At 40.7% G+C, this 21,562-nt stretch overlaps 1 protein-coding gene and 1 long non-coding RNA gene across 6 annotated transcripts in view; one reads left to right on the top strand and one right to left on the bottom strand.

Moving 5' to 3' along the window:
- Positions 1 to 21,562, top strand: part of EIF2AK4 (eukaryotic translation initiation factor 2 alpha kinase 4) — a 115,688-nt gene that overhangs the window by 71,531 nt on the left and 22,595 nt on the right. For all 5 annotated transcript variants that reach the window (XM_049705510.1, XM_049705509.1, XM_049705511.1 and 2 more), the window contains 9 exons: positions 2,603 to 2,704; positions 9,264 to 9,317; positions 11,628 to 11,864; positions 13,294 to 13,369; positions 14,002 to 14,123; positions 16,874 to 16,923; positions 18,069 to 18,237; positions 19,161 to 19,277; positions 20,845 to 20,910. In XM_049705510.1, the coding sequence (XP_049561467.1) occupies positions 2,603 to 2,704; positions 9,264 to 9,317; positions 11,628 to 11,864; positions 13,294 to 13,369; positions 14,002 to 14,123; positions 16,874 to 16,923; positions 18,069 to 18,237; positions 19,161 to 19,277; positions 20,845 to 20,910 (993 nt within the window). The remainder of the gene's footprint in view (positions 1 to 2,602; positions 2,705 to 9,263; positions 9,318 to 11,627; positions 11,865 to 13,293; positions 13,370 to 14,001; positions 14,124 to 16,873; positions 16,924 to 18,068; positions 18,238 to 19,160; positions 19,278 to 20,844; positions 20,911 to 21,562) is intronic.
- The window catches only part of LOC125963412 (uncharacterized), a 57,383-nt gene that overhangs the window by 26,630 nt on the left and 9,191 nt on the right, over positions 1 to 21,562 (bottom strand). The gene's annotated exons all lie outside the window — the stretch shown is intronic.

Raw genomic sequence — 21,562 nt, 5'->3', positions numbered from 1 at the left:
GAAATGGAGTCCAGTGACCAGAGAACAGTAAAAGACATCATCTTTAGGTCAACTGACTAGAGAAAGCCTCCCCAAGAGGATGGGTTTCAGGATAAAGGAGGAAAGCAGGGAGAAGCCATGCAAAGTTGGGGGCTGGAGCGTGGCTGGGAGAGAAGAGGGGTAAACAGAGGAAATAGCATGCACAGAGAGAAGACTGTGGGTGAGAGGTAGCGTGGCTCACTTAGGACAGTCAGAGAGAAGGTCAGTGTGGCTGCAGCGTGGTGAGGGCTATGAGGGCGAGAGGCATGAAGCAAAGCTGAAGGGAAGGCCAGGGTCAGATGATGCAGGGCCAGCTTAGCCATGATGAGGGATGTGCACAGGCAGCGCCTGAAGGATCTTGAGCGAGAGAGTTCACTCTAGCTGCTGCCGGAGGCTTGGCAGGAGTCCAGGTGGGACGGCTGAGCTGGGACCAGAGTGGTGGCAGTAGAGACAGGGAGAAGTGTGCAGATATGAAATACATGTTGGAGGGGAATTGACAGGTTTTCCTAATGGAGTGGGTGTTGGGTGAGGAAAAGAAAGGAAAACAGGACAGTGCTCAGGTTTCTGCCTCGAGTGGCTGGGGAAAGGGTAGTTGACTGAGCTGAGTAACCATGAGGAAGGACCTGGGAGATGGAGGAGAAGACGGCAGGAATACTCCGTCTAGGGCATGTTTAATTTGAAATGCCTGTTGAGAAATCCAATTAGAGAGCTCCAGTCGACTGTTAGGGACTCAAGACTTGAGTTCAGAAGAAAGATCAGAGTCAGAGGTATAAACTTGAGAGCCACTAGCACACAGATGGGATTTAAAGCCATGAGACTGGATGAGATCACTTCGGGCAAGACCATAGAGCTAAATTTTTAAAATACGTGAGGCACGCAATTCACATTAAAGCATATTTTCAAGCTAGCAGTGGCAACTGAAGCCTGGGTTTTGGTTCAGACAGGGAGCGCTGGGTAGTGACAGAGTTGAAGCAGACCTCCAAATACTCGGTGAGGGTGTGTGGAGATGGACACGCCCACCCTGAGGGAGGGGGAGGCACCTTTAGTGTCATCTTTCTGCATTTGGTTTGTAAGAGTATAATGAAATCCTTAAAAGGACCTTACCCTTTGGCCCAGCACATCCACCTTTTGAAACGTATCCTAAGGAAACAACCAGGGACATTCAAAAAGACTGGTGTAAAAGGGGTTTGTCACAGCATTGTTTATAACAATGAAAAATAACAAGCATTTAAAAAATAGGGAACTGGGCTTCCCTGGTGGTGCAGTGGTTGAGAGTCCGTCTGCCGATGCAGGGGACACGGGTTCGCTCCCCGGTCCGGGAAGATCCAACATGCCGCGGAGCGGCTGGGCCTGTGAGCCATGGCTGCTGAGCCTGCGCGTCCGGAGCCTGTGCTCCGCAATGGGAGAGGCCACAACAGTGAGAGGCCCGCGTACCGCAAAAAAATAAAATTAAAAAAATAAAAAAATAGGAAACTGGTTAAATAAATTATGGGACATCCACGTAATTGAATATGTCATTAAAATATTAGAGGCCGGTTTTAGAAAAATGACATTATAGTATAAAAATATTCTTGCTAAAGTAAGGGAATAAAAGTTACAAACGACAGTGTGGTTCTAGTTTTATAGTGTGTGTGTGTGTGTGTGTGTGTGTGTGTGTGTGTGTGTGTGTGTGTAGACATTTAAGAAAAACCACCAAAAGGGCGTATCTTAGCCATCAATTGTAAATATCCTTAAGCAGTGGGATTATGGGTAGTTGCTATTGTATTCTTGGTGCTTTTCGGTATGTTCCGTTCAGTATGTACATTTTTCTACAGCTAACATGTGTAGGAAATGACATAATGAATGTTTGTTTTTAAGACTTTGGAGGTCACTGGTTGCAGAGGCTCTCCTACTAATCCTTGAGTCCAAATTCATTGACGTTTTCCTTGAAAGTGGCTCCTGTGCCTGTGTGCAGTTCACCACAAGCAGTCTCCTGCTGAGCCGGGTTGTGCTCAGCTGCCGCAGCCACAGGGCCTTCTGACCTCCTTCTTCCCCTCGACAGCTCCCTACCTGAGACTCTGCACTGACTTGCCCTTTTACCTTCTTTACTTACACTTCCATATTTTGTTAGGAGTCATCACGATATTTCTGTTGTGCTGTGCTTCTGACCTCGTTGGTATGGCTTTGAAGTCAGTAGCTGACCTTTGCTATCAGCTGCAGAGTGCAGTCTGTGTTTCCCTTTTGCAATGATTAGAAAGATGCAAAGCAAATTCTTTCAACAGATCTCGGTTGTCCTTGCTCTGTAGTGATTATCCTCAGTGTGTGGCCAGTGGTTATCTATGTCTATGTGTATAGCTAAACCAGTTACAATTAATTGTTAAGAAAAACATTGAAGTCATGCCAAATATATTTTATCATCTAAAGATAAATATGTCTCTCGTCTGTATTTTACACCTATAATTTTTTTTTAGAACAAAGCGAATTTTTTTCTAGCGTGGCCTATTTTCACTTATGCAAACATCCCAACTAAGTGCTCATCCTATAATTCCCTAGTGGATTATGCTTTCATATCTAGGCTCTAAATAAAATTCTTTTTCCTCCTCAGAAAGTGGATCTCTTCAGCCTGGGAATTATCTTCTTTGAGATGTGCTATCATCCCATGGTCACAGCCTCAGAAAGGATCTTTGTTCTCAACCAACTCAGAGATGTATGTATCAGATGTTTTAATGCCTCAGTTTCCAGTAACCTGAATCTTAGCATAGACATCAGAATTTGATGCAGGGTATTTTTCTGGTATTTATAATATAGAAAGAAGTGGTCCTACTATAATTTTCTATATTTCTAGTAAATGGAAATCCACCTCTGCTTATGCACTTACATGATAAGAAACTTACCCCAGTTTTATTTATTTTTGTAATCATACTTGAAGATATTGCTAGGTTATCCTTTTGAAAAATATTTTGAGATTACTCTTGATTTTCTTTTTAATTTCATTTTATGTATTTTTTTTATACAGCAGGTTCTTATTAGTCATCAATTTTATACACATCAGTGTATACATGTCAATCCCAATCACCCAATTTAGCACACCATCATCCCCACCCCCCCTCTTTTTTCCCCCTTGGTGTCCATATGTTTGTTCTCTACATCTCTGTCTCAACTTCTGCCCTGCAGACTGGTTCATCTGTACCATTTTTCTAGGTTCCACATACATGCGTTAATATACGGTATTTGTTTTTCTCTTTCTGACTTACCTCACTCTGTATGACAGTCTCTAGATCCATCCACATCTCAACAAATGACTCAATTTTATTCCTTTTTATGGCTGAGCAATATTCCATTGTATATATTTACCACAACTTCTTTATCCATTCGTCTGTCGATGGGCATCTAGGTTGCTTCCATGACCTGGCTATTGTAAATAGTGCTGCAATGAACGTTGGGGTGCATGTCTCTTTTTGAATTATGGTTTTCTCTGGGTGTATGCCCAGTAGTGGGCTTGCTGGGTCATATGGTAATTCTATTTTTAGTTTTTTAAGGAACCTCCATACTGTTCTCCATAGTAGCTGTATCAATTTACATTCCCACCAACAGTGCAAGAAGGTTCCCTTTTCTCCACACCCTCTCCAGAATTTGTTGTTTGTAGATTTTCTGATGATGCCCATTCTAAATGGTGTGAGGTAATACCTCATTGTAGTTTTGATTTGCATTTCTAATAATTAGTGATGTTGAGCAGCTTTTCATGTGCTGGCCATCTGTATGTCTTCTTTGGAGAAATGTCTATTTAGGTCTTTTGCCCATTTGTGGATTGGATTGTTTGTTTCTTTAATATTGAGCTGCATGAGCTGTTAATATATTTTGGGGATTAATCCTTTGTCCATTGATTCATTTGCAAATATTTTCTCCCATTCTGAGGGTTGTATTTTCGTCTTGTTTATGGTTTCCTTTGCTGTGCAAAAGCTTTTAAGTTTCATTAGGTCCCATTTGTTTATTTTTGTTTTTATTTCCATTACTCTAGGAGGTGGATCATAAAAGATCTTGCTGTGATTTATGTCAAAGAGTGTTCTTCCTATGTTTTCCTCTAAGAGTTTTATAGTGTCCAGTCTTACATTTAGGTCTCTAATCCATTTTGAGTTTATTTTTGTGTATGGTGTTAGGGAGTGTTCTAATTTCATTCTTTTACATGTAGCTGTCCAGTTTTCCCAGCACCACTTATTGAAGAGACTGTCTTTTCTCCATTGTATATCCTTGCCTCCTTTGTCATAGATTAGTTGACCATAGGTGCCTGGGTTTATCTCTGGCTTTCTATCTTGTTCCATTGTTCTATGTTTCTGTTTTTGTGCCAGTACCATATTGTCTTGATTACTGCAGCTTTGTAGTATAGTCTGAAGTCAGGTAGTCTGATTCCTCCAGCTCTGGTTTTTTCCCTCAAGACTGCTTTGATATTTGGGGTCTTTAGTGTCTCCATACAAATTTTAAGATTTTTTGTTCTAGTTCTGTAGAAAGTGCCATTGGTAATTTGATAGGGATTGCATCGAATCTGTAGATTGCTTTGGGTAGTATAGTCATTTTCACAATGTTGATTCTTCCAATCCAAGAACACGGTATATCTCTCCATCTGTTTGTATCATCTTTAATTTCTTTCAACAGTGTCTTATAGTTTTCTACATACAGGTCTTTTGTCTCCCTAGGTAGGTTTATTCCTAGGTATTTTATTCTTTTTGTTGCAGTGGTAAATGGGAGTTTTCTCTTAATTTCTCTTTTAGATTTTTCATCATTAGTGTATAGGAATGCAAGAGATTTCTGTGAATTAATTTTGTATCCTGCAACTTTACCAAATTCATTGATTAGCTCTAGTAGTTTTCTGGTGGCATCTTTAGGATTCTCTATGTATAGTATCATGTCATCTGCAAACAGTGACAGTTTTACTTCTTCTTTTCCAATTTGTATTCCTTTTATTCATTTTTTTCTCTGATTGCTGTGTCTGGGACTTCCAAAACTATGTTGAATAATAGTGGTGAGAGTGGACATCCTTGTCTTGTTCCTGATCTTAGAGGAAATGGTTTCAGTTTTTCACCATTGAGAATGATGTTTGCTGTGGGTTTGTCATATATGGCCTTTATTATGTTGAGGTAGGTTCCCTCTATGCCCACTTTCTGGAGAGTTTTTATCGTAAATAGGTGTTAATTTTGTCAAAAGCTTTTTCTGCATCTATTGAGATGATCATATGGTTTTTCTTCTTCAATATGTTAATATGGTGTATCACATTGATTGATTTGTGTATATTGAAGAATCCTTGCATCCCTGGGATAAATCCCACTTGATCATGGTGTATGATCTTTTTAATGTGTTGTTGGATTCTGTTTGCTAGTATTTTGTTGAGGATTTTTGCATCTATATTCATCAGTGATATTGGTCTGTAATTTTCTTTTTTTGTAGTATCTTTGTCTTGTTTTGGTATCAGGGTGCTGGTGGCCTCATAGAATGAGTTTGGGAGTGTTCCTTCCTCTGCAGTTGTTGGAAGAGTTTGAGAAGGATAGGTGTAAGCTCTTCTCTAAATGTTTGATAGAATTCACCTGTGAAGTTGTCCGATCCTGGAGTTTATTTGTTAGAAGATTTTTAATCACGGTTTCAATTTCATTACTTGTGATTGGTCTGTTCATATTTTCTCTTTCTTCCTGGTTCAGTCTTGGAAGGTTATACCTTTCTAAGAATTTGTCCATTTCTTCCAGGTTGTCCGTTTTATTGGCATAGAGTTGCTTGTAGTAGTCTCTTAGGATGCTTTATATTTCTGTGGTGTCTGTTGTAGCTTCTCCTTTTTCATTTCTAATTTTATTGATTTGAGTCCTCTCCCTTTTTTTCTTGATGAGTCTGGCTAATGGTTTATCAATTCTGTTTATCTTCTCAAAGAACCAGCTTTTAGTTTTATTGATCTTTGCTATTGTTTTCTTTGTTTCTATTTCCTTTATTTCTGCTCTGATCTTTATGATTTCTTTACTTCTGCTAACTTTGGGTTTTGTTTGTTCTTCTTTGTCTAGTTCCTTTAGGTGTAAGGTTAGATTGTTTATTTGAGATTTTTCTTGTTTCTTGAGGTAGGCTTGTATAGCTATAAACTTCCCTCTTAGAACTGCTTTTGCTGCATCCCATAGGTTTTGGATCGTCATGCTTTCATTGTCATTTGTCTGTAGGTATTTTTTGATTTCCTCTTTGATTTCTTCAGTGATCTCTTGGTTATTTAGTAATGTATTGTTTAGCCTCCATGTGTTTGTGTTTTTTCCGTTTTTTTCCATGTAATTGATTTCTAATCTCATAGTGCTGTGGTCAGAAAAGATGCTTGATATGATTTCAGTTTTCTTAAATTTACTGAGGCTTGATTTGTGACCCAAGATATGATCTATCCTGGAGAGTGTTCCATGCGCACTTGAGAAGAAAGTGTAATCTGCTGTTTTTGGATGGAATGTCCTATAAATATCAATTAAATCTATCTGGTCTATTGTGTCATTTAAAGTTTCTGTTTCCTTATTTATTTTCATTTTGGATGAGCTGTCCATTGGTGTAAGTGAGGTGTTAAAGTCCTCCACTATTATTTTGTTACTGTTGATTTCTTCTTCTATAGCTGTCAGCAGTTGCCTTATGTATTGAGGTGCTCCTATGTTGGGTGCATATATGTTTATAATTGTTATATCTTCTTTTTGGATTGATCCCTTGATCATTATGTAGTGTCCTTGTCTCTTGTAACATTCTTTATTTTAAAGTCTGTTTTATCTGGTATGAGTATTGCTACTCCAATTTTCTTTTGATTTCCATTTGCATGGAATATCTTTTTCCATCCCCTCACTTGCAGTCTGTATGTGTCCCTAGGTTTGAAATGGGTCTCTTGTAGACAGCACATCTATGGGTCGTGTTTTTGTATCCATTCAGCAAGCCTGTGTCTTTTGGTTGGAGCATTTAATCCATTCACATTTAAGGTAATTATCGATATGTATGTTCTTATGACCATTTTCTTAATTGTTTTGGGTTTGTTTTTTTAGATCCATTTCTTCTCTTGTGTTTCCCACTTAGAGAAGTTCCTTTAGCATTTGTTGTAGGACTGGTTTGGTGGTGCTGAATTCTCTTAGCTTTTGCTTGTCTGTTAAGCTTTTGATTTCTCCATCAAATCTGAATGAGATCCTTGCCGGGTAGAGTAATCTTGGTTGTAGGTTCTTCCCTTTCATGACTTTAAGTATATCATGCCACTCTCTTCTGGCTTGTTGAGTTTCTGCTGAGAAATCAGCTGTTAACCTTATGGGAGTTCCCTTGTATGTTATTTGTCGTTTTTCCCTTGCTGCTTTCAATAATTTTTCTTTGTCTTTAATTTTGCCAATTTGATTACTATGTGTCTCAGCGTGTTTCTCCTTGGATTCATCCTGTGTGGGACTTGCTGCGCTTCCTGGACTTGGGTGGCTATTTCCTTTCCCATGTTAGGAAAGTTTTCGACTATAATCTCTTCAAATATTTTCTCAGGTCCTCTCTCTCTCTCTACTTCTTCTGGGACCCCTATAATGCGAGTGTTGTTGCATTTAATGTTGTCCCAGAGGTCTCTTAGGCTGTCTTCATTTCTTTTCATTCTTTTTTCTTTATTCTGTTCCACAGCAGTGAATTACACCATTCTGTCTTCCAGGTCACTTATCCGTTTTTCTGCCTCAGTTATTCTGCTGTTGATTCCTTCTAGTGTAGTTTTCATTTCAGTTATTGTATTCATCTCTGTTTGTTCTTTAATTCTTCTAGGTCTTTGTTAAACATTTCTTGCATCTTCTCGATCTTTGCCTCCATTCTTTTTCCAAGGTCCTGGATCATTTTCCATATCATTATTCTGAATTCTTTTTCTGGAAGGTTGCCTATCTCCACTTCATTTAGTTGTTTTTCTGGGGTTTTATCTTGTTCCTTCATCTGGTACATAGCCCTCTGCCTTTTCACCTTGTCTATCTTTCTGTGAATGTGGTTTTTGTTCCACAGGCTGCAGGATTGTAGTTCTTGCTTCTGCTGTCTGCCCTCTGGTGGATGAGGCTATCTCTACTCTTGATTTTAAAGCAAAAGGTGAATCCGAAAATTTTGCGTAATATCAATATAGTTACAGCAGTTGGAATTGGTTATAAGGATAATGGATATTTAGCTCTAGAAATTAAAGGTTCCAGCTGAATGGACCTGGTGTCGTAATGCCTAAAGAATACCACCATGACCAGAAGGTAAACTGAGTCTGGGGAAAATGTCAGGCTCTTGAATTTTTTTCCCAGTGAGATCTCCATGTGTGTTCTTGGGATTGATTCTTGCCCAAAGGATCAGTTGTCCCAAACTAAACTGTCATTGCACAAACTAAAAGGGACTTATGTTAGTGTGCGCGGGCCAGGATGCCTATTGGAAATGGCATTAAGATGACAGTGGAGAATAAGGTTTGAGTGAGGGTGGTTTAGATTCACATATTCATGAGCAAGAGTTACAGAGAGTCTTCCTCTTCCTTTCTGAGCAGAGCCAAGCAGGCATGTCTGTTAGGGTAAATCACATACAGCGTAACTAAGAATACTCCACTAGATATCTTGGAAAAGAGTTTAATGGTCTAACTGCCAGAAGAGCATGGGCAGCTGTGTTCATAATGTAGCAGCGGGCAGCTGTGTTCACAATGTAGCAGCGGGCAGCTGTGTTCATAATGTATCAGAGGGCAGCTGTGTTCGTAATGTAGCAGAGGAAGTGAAGTGATTACTGTGTCCTTGCCTTGACTTGGAATGCTCTTCGAGGACTGTGTCCTTGGTGAAGTGCCTTTCCTTAGTCTAAAATTCATGTTTGTTCCCTCATTTCAAGAATATCTCAACTGCCAAGTTAACCTTATGACTGAGGTCTTATTTACCAGAAAGGTGAGAAATTTGGGTCTAGAGGTTTTTGTGTTGTTTTTCTCTTACTCGGTACTGATGGTTTGGTATTTCTACCCTTTTTTAATCTGTTTGTTTAATAAAGCTACTTTGTCTTTCCCTGAAGCCATTAGATTTTAAAGTTTGTCCTCAAATGAGGTGCTTTCTGTCACCTAGGCTGTCATTTGGGTGAAATAAGTATTAAGATAATACGAATGTCCTTGGAACGATGTGCGTTGGGTTTCACGATGAGTTTCACATCCATCTTCCCTTGTTAGCAAATTTTCATTTCTGTATTTGGTTTTCTTACCTCTGGTGAATAAAATGATTCCACTGTGGCAGTCTGCCAAGCACTTGCTGATTTGAATATAATATATTTTTTAGCCTACTTCGCCTAAGTTTCCAGAAGACTTCGATGATGGAGAGCACACAAAGCAGGTAATTTTCTGCTGCTTTATTTACTGTGTTCTCACTCTTGGGTTTTAATTACTATTTTTCTTCTTCAATTAGTAATCTTCTGCCACTCATTCTCTTGTGTCATGGGAACAACGTGGGGGAAAAATATCAAAAGATGGAGTACTTAAAATGTATTTAGACTTGAAATACACCATAAAAATGCCAAGGGCTGACAGAGAAAATTAACGAACTACAGGGTTCTTTTTTGTGGTTCATCATGCTTTTGAAGTACTGTTTGAACGCTTGGCTTAGCTATTCTAAAAAAGAGAATGCTCTTACAGCTCATTGTTTTAGATAAAGCTTGGAACTTTAAGAAAAGAAGAATATATCTTAAAACTACAGTTTTGTTCTGTCTTATGGTAAAGTAGCTCAAATTGTAAAGGAGAAGAAGACTAGACAGCCAGATGTTACGGTAATTTAAAACAAAATAATTTCTCTTCCATACTACAAATGTGTGTGTGTGTGTGTGTGTGTGTGTGTGTGTGTGTGTGTGTGTGTGTGTGTGTGTAACTTATGTCATAGCAAATACTGGCATCGGGCTAATATGAAAGGATCATTAGTGAATTTATTATAGTGCTTCTGGTGTACCTTTCTTCTTAATGCTGGCTTTTTGTCTTAGTGAAGCCTTCCATGGTTAATACTCTTGTCATGTAGAAGTTTATTCCTTAAACTGACTTCTTAACAATTATAATCAAGGCAAAATCCCTTATTTAAATTATTAATGTTGAGAACAGAAACCTAGCTAGAATATTGCATTAATTTGCTGTTTCTTGATTATTGGTTATGTATCTGGATGGACAAGTCACTTAACTCTTCTAGACTTTACTTTTCCTCCCCTGTAAAATAAAGGTATTAAGTTCCCTTTATTTATATTAGCACTAACATCCTATAACTCAGTAGCATTTAATGTGACATTTGTTTATGGCTCGAGGGACCCATTCTGCCTCAAGTATTGAATTAGTGAAGAACCATTAGAAAATACATTGAGTTGTGTTTCTACTTCTTTTGTTAGCTGTTACCACTGATTCGAACTGAGTTGTTCCCCATGTTTTGGGGTGTCATAAGAAAATATTCATATCCCAGCCTTTCCCTGTAACAGGGTCAGTCTTATTCATTATTTCCTCATGTTGGCAGCTGTGGTGGTGTAGGAACTTAAACCACAGACACAAGTGCAACTATACACACCATTTGTCACGACAGTGATTGCCCTCCTGTCACAGGGACTTACTGGGCACCCTTGAGCATTTGCATTTGGGCTGTATAAACTTAGCATCACAGCCAGTGCCGCGGCCACCTCCCACGTCACATTGTTGCTTTTTATCTGAAAGGAGGCAGCATAGAAGATGCTTGTAGACTGAGTATAACACAGTTGTTGCCACATACAGAAATTAAGCAGTATTACATACAGTCTGTTTTGCTGAATAGGATATTATTTTTACCAGTTTAATTTAACATAAATTTTCATAAAGTTATATCATGTCAGTTCCCTTCTTTATGTGAAAAATAATTACCTGTGTTTTTATTTTAGCCTAAAACCAGGGGTAGGGATTTGGGGGAGGGTATTTTAAAGATACGTGATTAGAAAATGCTTAATGAGGTTCATCTAAAAATTGAGATTTTCTGATCTCAGGTATTCCTTCTAACTCCTTATAAATCTTCATTGTAAACAAAAGAATTACAGAAGCATTATGGAGCCTTTCCAAGGTTTATATTGCCTTCAAATAGTTCCCTGCTTAATCAGGTAATAGCTGTGAAGGTATAATAAACCAGTAACATAAGAGAATTCAAGGGAATGATATCAATACAGATAACATAAATGGAGAATGAAAAATGAAAAGTTGTTTTATACTGCTTTAGGGGTTCTAGAAGCTCCTACACGTTATAGTTTATACTAAAATTAAGCACCTAAAACTACTTGCTTTATGTTCTTGTATCTTTTTTGATACAGTAGTTTAGATACAGTGTTTAGAAGGTCTAACTTCTGCTTCTATGTAGTTGTTGAGTTGAGGGTTTTTTGGTCCTTTATGGCAGGGAAGTATAAGAAGGACCTCTTTTAAGAAAGACTCATATTACATTGTTGCACAATTCTGTGACCGTAATGAACTACGGGAGGTGGGGGTGGGGGGGTGGGGAGAATGACAAATTCAGAGATTTCAGAAATACCAGTTAACATGCACCAACTAAGTGGAAGAAGTGTGTCTCTTTTGGACCTGAACCAACCACTGCTTGTCAGGAGAATCCCTGAGCACCCTCCACTGCACCCTTCCCCGGGGTGCTTGTGTTTCGTTGTAGAAATCTGTCATCTCCTGGCTGTTGAACCACGATCCGGCAGAGCGGCCCACAGCCACAGAGCTGCTCAGGAGCGAACTGCTGCCTCCGCCCCAGATGGAGGAGTCGGAGCTGCACGAGGTGCTGCACCGCACCCTGGCCAATGTGGGCGGGAAGGCCTACCGCACGGTTATGGCCCAGACCTTCTCCCAGCGCATCTCCCCCGCCGTCGATTACACCTACGACAGCGACATACTGAAGGTGGGCCTGAGCCGCGCCTCGAAAGAGCTTCACGTGGTCCACAAAAGGGTGGAGTCACCTCCTCGATTTTCATGCAGTCGTTTAATGCCTCCAACATAAGTTCTTTTTTTTTCTAATTGAACTGCAGTTGATGTACAAAGTTGTGTTAGTTTCAGGTGTACTGCAAAGTGATTCATACGGATATTTATGATTCTTTTTTTCAGATTCTTTTCCATTATAGGTTATTATAAGATATTGAATATAGTTCCCTGTGCTCCACAGTAGGTCCTTCTCCAACATAAGCTCTTAACCTGAGGTCTGTATATGCAAAATGTGTGCATATGCATTATTCCAGGAAGAGCCACACTTTTTTTAATCACTTAACTTGAAGGAGTTCCTGACCCAGCGCCTACTAAAGAGATTAAGAAGCGGTGCTTTTAGAGACTGAGCCCTGGCCCAGCCGCCCAGTGCCAAAAATACCCAGCCAGCTCAGATCCAGATCCGGTAGCCAGTAGCTCCCAATGCTGGCTGCACGTCAAAGTCACCTGTGAGGCCCTTTGACAATACAGAGGCTCAGGCCTTACATCCGATCTAGTGACTTGGAATCTAAGTGGGAGGCGCTTCAAGAATCTCAGAGCTCCCAGGTGGTTTCTGAAGCACAGGCAGGTTTAACATTCAACACCTATGTTCAACATAACATTCAAATGCCTTCAACATTTTCTTGTTTAAAAACAAAAACGGTCTGAAATGGTATAGCAAAATGTTAAAATTTGATAAAGTTGGGTGAGTGAATAACATATATTTGTTATATTCTGTGTCTCTGTATGCTTAAAATAGAATTTAAAAGAGTAGTAGAGAAAGCAGTGGTAAGGTTTGTGGAAAATCAGTACAGATTTCAGGGGCCAGTTTTTCTTTGCTGGCAATACTAGACATTTGCAGGATTATGGCTGACTTTTTAATTTTGGGGTTTTTTGCTTATCTATTATTTCTAAATTTTCTATAGTGAAATAGTACTACTTTTATAATACAAAACAAATGAAAAAGACAGTTATTTACAAAATACACGAAGGCCTTGAAGCTTTCAAGAGGCCCACTATGAATTACCTTAGAATATGGGAGGGGGTTTGACGCTGTTAGGTGTTTGACTGCTACAGTATCCCTGAAAGTCCTCGGGGAGAATTGTGTAGTACTATATGACTGGCTCTCTCTGAAAGACATACATCAACGTAAGAGCTTGGACTTTAAACCTAGGCAGCCTTCCTAAAGCAGGACGTGTTGCAAGACATGTGGTTTCTTCTCTCCTGAATATGTTCAAAAGGGGAATGACTTGTTGAGACCTCTTTTTGATCTTGGGAATAAGCAATGTAATGCCTACTGCAAGCCACAGAAAAGTATGGTAGGGGATCCCTTTGATTAGGCTTTGATGACATTTTAATTGGTCATATCTTAGGGCAGCTTCTCCATCCGTACAGCCAAGATACAGCAACACGTGGGTGAAACCATTATCCGCATCTTCAAAAGACATGGTATGTCCTTTTTAAAAACTTAAGTGCCTTCTCAAAAGATGTTTTGTTTTCTCATCAGAAAGTACTATGAATGGATTTGGGTGCAACCATATTTTACCTTTTAAATTCAGTTCTAGGGCTTCCCTGCTGGCACAGTGGTTGAGAGTCCGCCTGCCAATGCAGGGGACACGGGTTCGTGCCCCGGTCTGGGAAAATCCCATATGCTGTGGAGCGGCTGGGCCCGTGAGCCATGGCCGCTGAGCCTGCGCGTCCAGAGCCTGTGCTCCGCAACGGGAGAGGCCACAGCAGTGAGAGGCCCGCGCACTGCAAAAAAAAAAAAAAAAAAAAAATTCAGTTCTAAGTTGTTGACACCTGTGAAATTTAAGCTTATTTTTATAATTCAGCTTGCTGAGGAGAAACAAATTTAAATATTACAACCTTGCTGCTAAAATACAGTTGGTTTGGGGAGTCAGAAATAGGACTGAATTAACAAACTTAACCTTAGGTGAGCTTTCCATTTAGAGAATTGAAGATAAACTGCTTTCAGTGGTCCCAGTAGCAGATTACTCAACTGTCAGGTCTGTGTTCATTTTAAGTTGCGTGTGGAAAGAATGAGAACCTGATGATTAGTTATTTTTTCTCGTTTGGTGTAGGAGCTGTCCAATTGTGTACCCCACTGCTGCTTCCCCGAAATAGGCAAATATACGAGCACAATGAAGCTGCCTTATTCATGGACCACAGCGGGATGCTGGTGATGCTTCCTTTCGACCTGCGGGTGAGGCTGGGAACACTCTGTTGATAGCGCGTGTGCCATGCCTGGTCCCAGGGGTGGCACCTGTATTAAAGGATGACCCCCACCATCCCCCCCCAGGCTTATATTCTTAACGTCACCTTTAGGAAACATAATCTTAAAGGAGTTATCAGGGTGAGAGCATTATGGGAATTTGGTAAACATTTGACCCTGTGTACATCCACCTTAGTGCTTGTGACCCTAGAAACCTGAGCCCTGTATTGCAGGTGCCAGGTCTGCATGTCAGTGTTGAGCTTCGCCAGGTGACCACAGCAGGCTAACCTGGCCAACTTAGACACATAAATGGAGTTTTTTTCTTTATTTATTGGCTAGGTCTTCAGTAACTTTCTAACATGTTAATGTCTAGAACAATTAAATTCTTGTAACAGCAAGCATCTCTGTTAATTATGTGTGAATTTTGCTCATGCTTACTTTCTTATCCCCAGGGTTCCCTTTTGACAGCCATACTCTTACCAGTTGATCACTCACATGGTGTTGGCTGCTAACAAGCCCATCTGTACTGTACATGCATGTAACAGACAAGAGGTTAATACCCCTAATGTACAGAAAGCACTTACAGGTAGAGAGATGAGCAAAGGTTATAACCAGGCAGTTCTCCGAAGAGAAAATGCACAGGGCTGATAAACTTCTAAAGGATGGTCAGCCTCACTAATAAGGAAATGCAAAGCAAAGGTATTTGAACTTCACCCATCAGACTGTTAAAAATATTTAATTGTCCACAGATGACAAGGGTTTAGGAAAATGGGTACTTTCATATGTTGCTGATGGGAATGTTAAGTTGCTAAACCTTTAGAAAAATAATCTGAAAGTATTTAATAAAATAAATGCACATACTATACCCTTTAAGCTAGCAATCCCACTTTGAGAGATTTACTTAAAGAAATAACACATCAGTATACTAACATTAAAAGGATGTCCATTGACAGTTTATCGTAGTGGTCAAAAACTAAAAACTGCATGTTCATCAATAGGAAAATGGTTGAATAATTTATTATGGAATATTAAGGAGGTAAAAGATCAAAATACATATATATTTAGATAGATCCATATCTATATTTGATCTGTAGAAACGTCCATGGTATACTGTTAGCTGAAAAGAAGTATGTTTCAAAGGAACTCTAATATGATTCCATTTTTATTATATAGAGAAAGAAAGAAGTTTAAAAAAGCACAACTGAGCGTGTGCATAAGGTGCACTGTGTGTTTGCATGTACCCAGTATGTGTGAGGTGAATACATGTTCCCACATGCGTGTGAACAAAGTCACATACCAGTTTGTTTGTATCACCAGAGTGAAGTGTCAAAGACTCAAACTTTTGACTATATTTCTCTGGAGGGAGGTCTGGAATCAGGGCATTGTCTTTTTTGCATATCTATGTTTTGTTTTATGGTTTAAGAAGGAATTCCTTCCATACCCTCAGATTTAGTTTTTCTTTTATAGTAAGTCAGGTGATTTGGGATTATTTTGAGTGAGAGGTAAGTAGGTAGCATATCAGACTCTGATTTGGGCTCTGTTGAAGAAAGGATAGAAGGGCAAACCTTTACATAGCTATACTTAAAACTGGCTTCTTCTTCTCTAGACATTAGGACACTAAAATGCAGATTTTTAAACATCAGCTCTCTTTCTGTGAGCTGATATATTCAGTCCCCCAAAATAAAAAGTAATTGCCCTTTGAGAATTTGACCCATTGATTAATGATATCCTGTCAGATCTCTTGAGGCAATCTGATAATGGTTTTATAAGTTGTGGTGATTATCAGTGAGTGGTTATTAAGAATTTCTTCTGTAAGATCTACAGGAAAGTCAGGAAATTCACCATAAGAGGTAATACCCGGGCTTCCCTGGTGGCGCAGTGGTTAAGAATCTGCCTGCCAATGCAGGGGACACGGGTTCAAGCCCTAGTCCAGGAAGATCCCACATGCCTCGGAGCAACTAAGCCCGCGTGCCACAACTACTGAAGCCCACAACTAGAGAAGCCACCGCAATGAGAAGCCTGTGCACTGCAACGAAGAGTAGCCCCTGCTCACCGCAGCTAGAGAAAGCCCATGCACAGCAACAAAGACTCGACTCAGACAAAAATAAATAAATTTATTTTTAAAAAAATGAGGTAATACCCATGTTGATTGCATTATTATAAGTGACACTTAAAAAAATTCACAGATAATCAAATAACTTGCACAGACTTTAATTTGGCATAATAAAAAATTTAGCAGAGTGTGTTTAATAGTGATTTTTTCTCAAATTCAAAAACCTAAGAAATGCACAGTGAATAAGGTTGGAGGTACATCCAGCAATGCGGTCGGCTGCTGACTGACCAACTCAGGAACATCCCAAGGGGTGTGAATGGCAAGCAGTGCACAGCTTTGGGAATATTCTACACACCAGTGAATTGTAAACTTTAGAAGGGAGAACTCTGTGGTGAGTTACAGCTCAAAGCTGTTATTTAAGAAACAAAAGGTAGGGGCTTCCCTGGTGGCACAGTGGTTGAGAGTCCTCCTGTTGATGCAGGGGACAGGGTTTCGTGCCCTGGTCCGGGAAGATCCCACACGCCGCGGAGCGGCTTGGCCCGTGATCCATGGCCGCTGAGCCTGCACGTCCAGAGCCTGTGCTCCGCAACGGGAGAGGCCACAACAGTGAGAGGCCCACGTACCGCAAAAAAAAAAAAAAAGGTGGTTGGCACATCTTGATATTGACCTTTGAAACTTTATTTTTCAGGTTCCTTTTGCAAGATACGTGGCAAGAAATAATATCTTGAATTTAAAACGGTAAGAAGCAATGGGGGTTCATTTGGTGGATGTGGGAAAGAAACCAAGGAAGAATGTTTCATCTTCTGTGATCCTTACACAGTAAAGAATTTGGAGTTTAAAGTACTGAGCTTGGAAAATGGTCAAAAAGCCCAGTCCCAGTACCCCTTTCTATGATCAGGACTGGCAGCCTCCCCTTTGAAGGAATGTAGCAGTTGGGTAGGTACCTGAAGCTCCCACAGTCTATTCTGTGCCTTCTAAATGTCCCCAAGTCACATGACTAATTATTTTCACAACCAGTTGCTTGGAAAAACATCTGGCTGTTCTTGATCACAGATGGCCCCTTTTAAAATTTAATTGAAGGGACAAGTGACCAATGGTCTCTGTGTGAAAACTGCCTACAAAGGTAACTGCATAAAAGCTGCTTCTGGAGAAGTGGAGTAAACCCAGCAGGAATGCTGAACGCCAAGGACCTCCAGGCACTTACTGCTGGGGAAAGGTTTGGTGTACATTCAGATACCACAGGAGTCAGACACCAAGAGCTTCATAAATTGGAGCGATATTCCTGTCAACGAGGCAGCCGACCTTGCAGCTCCTTTCCTAAACAAAATCAAAGCTCTTTACATCCTTTTATTCTCAGTTCCAAGTGAACTATTAATATTCATAGTCCTAAGGTGTGGGGATCACTTAGAAAGCAAACACTTAAGATAAATTTATTTTTGTTTGTAATTTCATCTCTGTTTCAGACATTTAAAAAAAAAAAAATTAAGCCCTGTAGTTTAATAGTGGCAACACTGGGAATTGGAACCTAGATCACAGGCAAGACTATTCTGGGCACATCTGTCTTTGTGTTTTCTTAATCATACTACTGATTAATTTTTTCACATTTGTTTATTTTATCTTATTCAACAATCTCTTACACATATTTAATTCCAGTAAGCCAGCAGTCCCCAACCTTTTTGGCACCAGGAACCGGTCTCATGGAAGGCAGTTTTTCCACGGACGGGGGGGTGGGGGGTGGGTGATGGGGGGGATGGTTCAGGCGGTACTGTGAGCAACGGGGAGCGGCAGATGAAGCTTCGCTCACTCGCCCGCCGCTCAACTCCGCCCGGCTGGGGACCCCTGCAGTAAGCAGTGACCTTAGAAACGCGGGTTTCTCTCTCCAGGTACTGCATAGAACGCGTGTTCAGACCTCGCAAATTAGACCGATTTCATCCCAAAGAACTTCTGGAATGTGCGTTTGATATCGTCACCTCTACCACCAACAGCTCTCTGCCCACCGCTGAAATCATCTACACCATCTATGAAATCATCCAGGAGTTTCCAGCACTTCAGGTTCCTTCCCGTATCCTAACATCCCAAGGTTATCCCGCTAGATAGAGTCCTCTGCCGAGTGCCTTGGGAAAGCCGCGAACTGCTCCTCAGATGGTGCTGGCGGTGAATCACATTGTTACTCAAGTCCCCGGGAAAGTCTGATGTAGCTTTTGAGACTTGTCTCAAGCTCTTACCTCTGCCTTGACCAGAACGGGTTTTGTTTTTGTCTCTTTGATTGGGGGGAGGGTGTTGTTTCTCCATCCATTCTTCCAAAATTTGAGGAATTAGCCTAAGATTCCTAGGATGCTTTGAGCATGTTGAGAACCCTCAGCTCCCTCCTACACCCAGGCTCTTAACAACCATTCACTTTGCATAGTCTCTGTGGACTACCCAGCCAGTGGAGGCTGCTGTGAGCACAGTGGTGGCTCTCCTCCGCCTTTCCTCTGCATCCCACACACACGCCCTGTTCACCCCGCCACAGTGAACACCCGTCAGTCATGGTGTGCCCCTGTCCAGAAGGACCTCTCTATCCAGCTGCGGTTGGGGCCCTTTCTCCCACTGCATCTGGCTCAGCACACGGCTCGCTACCCTGCAGATGCTCACTGATTGACTTGTGTGCTTATATTCCACCAGCCGGGCTTATAGGTCAGTCACTATTGAACCAGGTCCTCTCCCTCTTTGAAATCTGTGTCGGCTCGCTCAGGCTTTTAAACATAGCTGGAGACCAAAGTATTTCTGATGCGTATAATAAAGTATTAAATTATATTATACTCTGACCACAATAGTGCAAGAAGAATGTATATGAAAAAGTAAACTAGAAGGCAATATGCTAAAATTCAGTCCTTCCGTTGTGTCAGGTTGGTAAATTGGTGATAAGATTCTAGATTTGGTCATGTGCGTGTATTGCTTTTATAATGAAGATAATAATAATTTCTCTATCCTAGGAAAGAAACTACAGTATTTACTTGAACCATACCATGTTACTGAAAGCAATACTCTTACACTGTGGGATCCCAGAAGATAAACTCAATCAAGTCTATGTTATTCTGTATGATGCTGTGGTAAGCATTTAATTACTTTGAGTTGATATTGAAGGATAATAATAATAGTTCATGGGTATTTTCTTAGTGATGTAACCATGAAACTGAATTGGAACTTTTATCTCCTTCCCTTATTGCTCTAAGGTAAAAGAACCGATTGGCTTTGATTCAGTGAACAATTAACAAGTGTTGGTTGAGCTTTTATTCTGTACTAAGCCTTGTGCTACTAGTGACCTTCAGGGTGTTTTTTTAAGGGTAACTTCTGAAGATTGAATTATCTTATTTAATTTAAAATATAATAGAGTTCTTCACTAACCTACTTCTTGAGGCAAAATAATCACTGAGTAGTTGGTCCTGATACTTGCCAGTAATAATTTTTAAAAAGAGTTAACCATTATTGAACATATGCCATGCTCAATATTTATGTGCCAAGCATTGTTCTAAGCCCTTTACATGGATTAACTCGCTCTAATCTCACAAGCACTGTTACTGTCCTTTAGAGAGACCAAGAAAGGGAAGTGTTAGTTTTGAGAGTAAAAGACTTATGCCCTGCCCTTATTTCTTCCAACCTGTCTGAGCTTATGAGTAAAGTCATTTATAGACTTGGATTGGTTGAACTGGAGGAGACTGGTTTAGACCTCTCTTGGGGCCTCATTTATCACCTCCTTCCTATGGGACTAGGGCAGCATCACCTCCTGTTACTCTTCCTCATTTAACCACATCACAGTGTTCGTTACTCTCTAGTATGTGTGCAAAGCCTGGAGGGGAAACGGTGAAAAGCTTAAATAGTATTATATATTACGGCGCCAGGATGGAATTGAATCCTTCTTATCTTTTCTAATTTCTTTTCATGTCAAATATTATTTATTATTATCCTGTTTATTCTAAAGTAAGAACATCCAGGAGATTCAATAGCTAACAGTGCCAGACAGCCTATGCTTAAGGAAGGACGAGCAGGGGAAGTCCATAACGGCTTACTGTTTTCTGTACACTAAAAAGCTCAACTCGCTTTTCTTTTGTCTGCCAGGGACACATCAAGGGCCCTAACTTTACTGTTTGCTTCTTTGTGGTTCTTTTCTCCTCCCAAAGTGCTGCTGCTGTTTGGCAGGGACAGATACAACATAGTGTCAGAGAGACGCTGGCGGAAACCCCCGGGGATGGTGCAGAGGGCTTCCCATCACTCTTGTTCATATCCTACAGCCTGCCTGCCAGCGTGGGATGGCGCTCAGAGCCTGTCCACACATGGCTTTCATTAGGGGACGTGGATCAGTTGACTCCCTCCCAGCCCAACATAAGCACCCTGGTTAAGCCTGTCCACCTCTGAGTCACCTCACCATTCAGCAAGTGCAGCTCTCCCCTTATTAATTCTTTTATGTCAGGGGTATTCACATTTTAAAACAATGGTAGTTATAGTTTATGTGAATTGTGGAGGGGAAAAATGTTTTTTAATCAGAGTTAATCCATCTTTCATGATGAGGAGCCGTTTGTCCAAAATGAAGGGTACACCTGTCAGAATTAGCCTGAAAATTGTATCTTGTTCAGGGCCAAATTTGGTGACTCTCATTGTTACCTTTTTCTGCCCCATTAGACCGAAAAGCTGACGAGGAGAGAAGTGGAAGCTAAATTTTGTAATCTGTCTTTGTCATCGAATAGTGTAAGTACATTTTAACAATGTGATTACAGCTCTCTCTGTAATTTTGTGGTACCAGAAAATGCCACCAAATTCTCGCCGCAGTAAGGCAGCAGTGCCCCCAGCTGCCTCAGATAGTTTTCCCCTTGAGTGTTGATAGGTGCCATGGCAACGTCTGGGATTCGGGGAAGAGAAGCCAGTGTCATGATCAAAGAATGCCTCTCCATGCTGCCCCTTAATGTGGTGTAATCACCCTGTTTCTCCCTGATCACCAGATCCTTCTTTCTCACGCCCCTTGTAAAGGCTGTGCTTGGTGGGGCCTCCTGCTGAGGAGACCTCATACTGCTTGGCCTCTTCTGAAACAGATGCTTCAGGACTAGTTTGAGGCACAGAGCTCTGCAAAGTCATTTGGCTGTCCACCTCCCATGCTTCCCCCCCTGCCCCCTGGTCTTCTAACACCTCAGAGCTGCATTAAAGCTCTTGCTTTTCTGGGCATTTCCTACTCCCAAAATCGTTCATTTGCTTGCATTGGCAATGAGGAAAATCTCACGGGGTAAACAGGTTTGTCATTTCTCTCTGTAGGCATCAGGTTGGGCCCAGATGTTTGACACAGTCACCCACACTTACTCAGTCCCTGAAAAGCAAAAGACAACAGGGATTTCTTACATTTTCCTGA

This window comes from Orcinus orca, chromosome 2 (genome assembly GCF_937001465.1).
Source record: "Orcinus orca chromosome 2, mOrcOrc1.1, whole genome shotgun sequence".
In the NCBI taxonomy this organism is placed as follows: domain Eukaryota; kingdom Metazoa; phylum Chordata; class Mammalia; order Artiodactyla; family Delphinidae; genus Orcinus; species Orcinus orca.
This window is presented reverse-complemented; position numbering and strand designations above follow the sequence as displayed.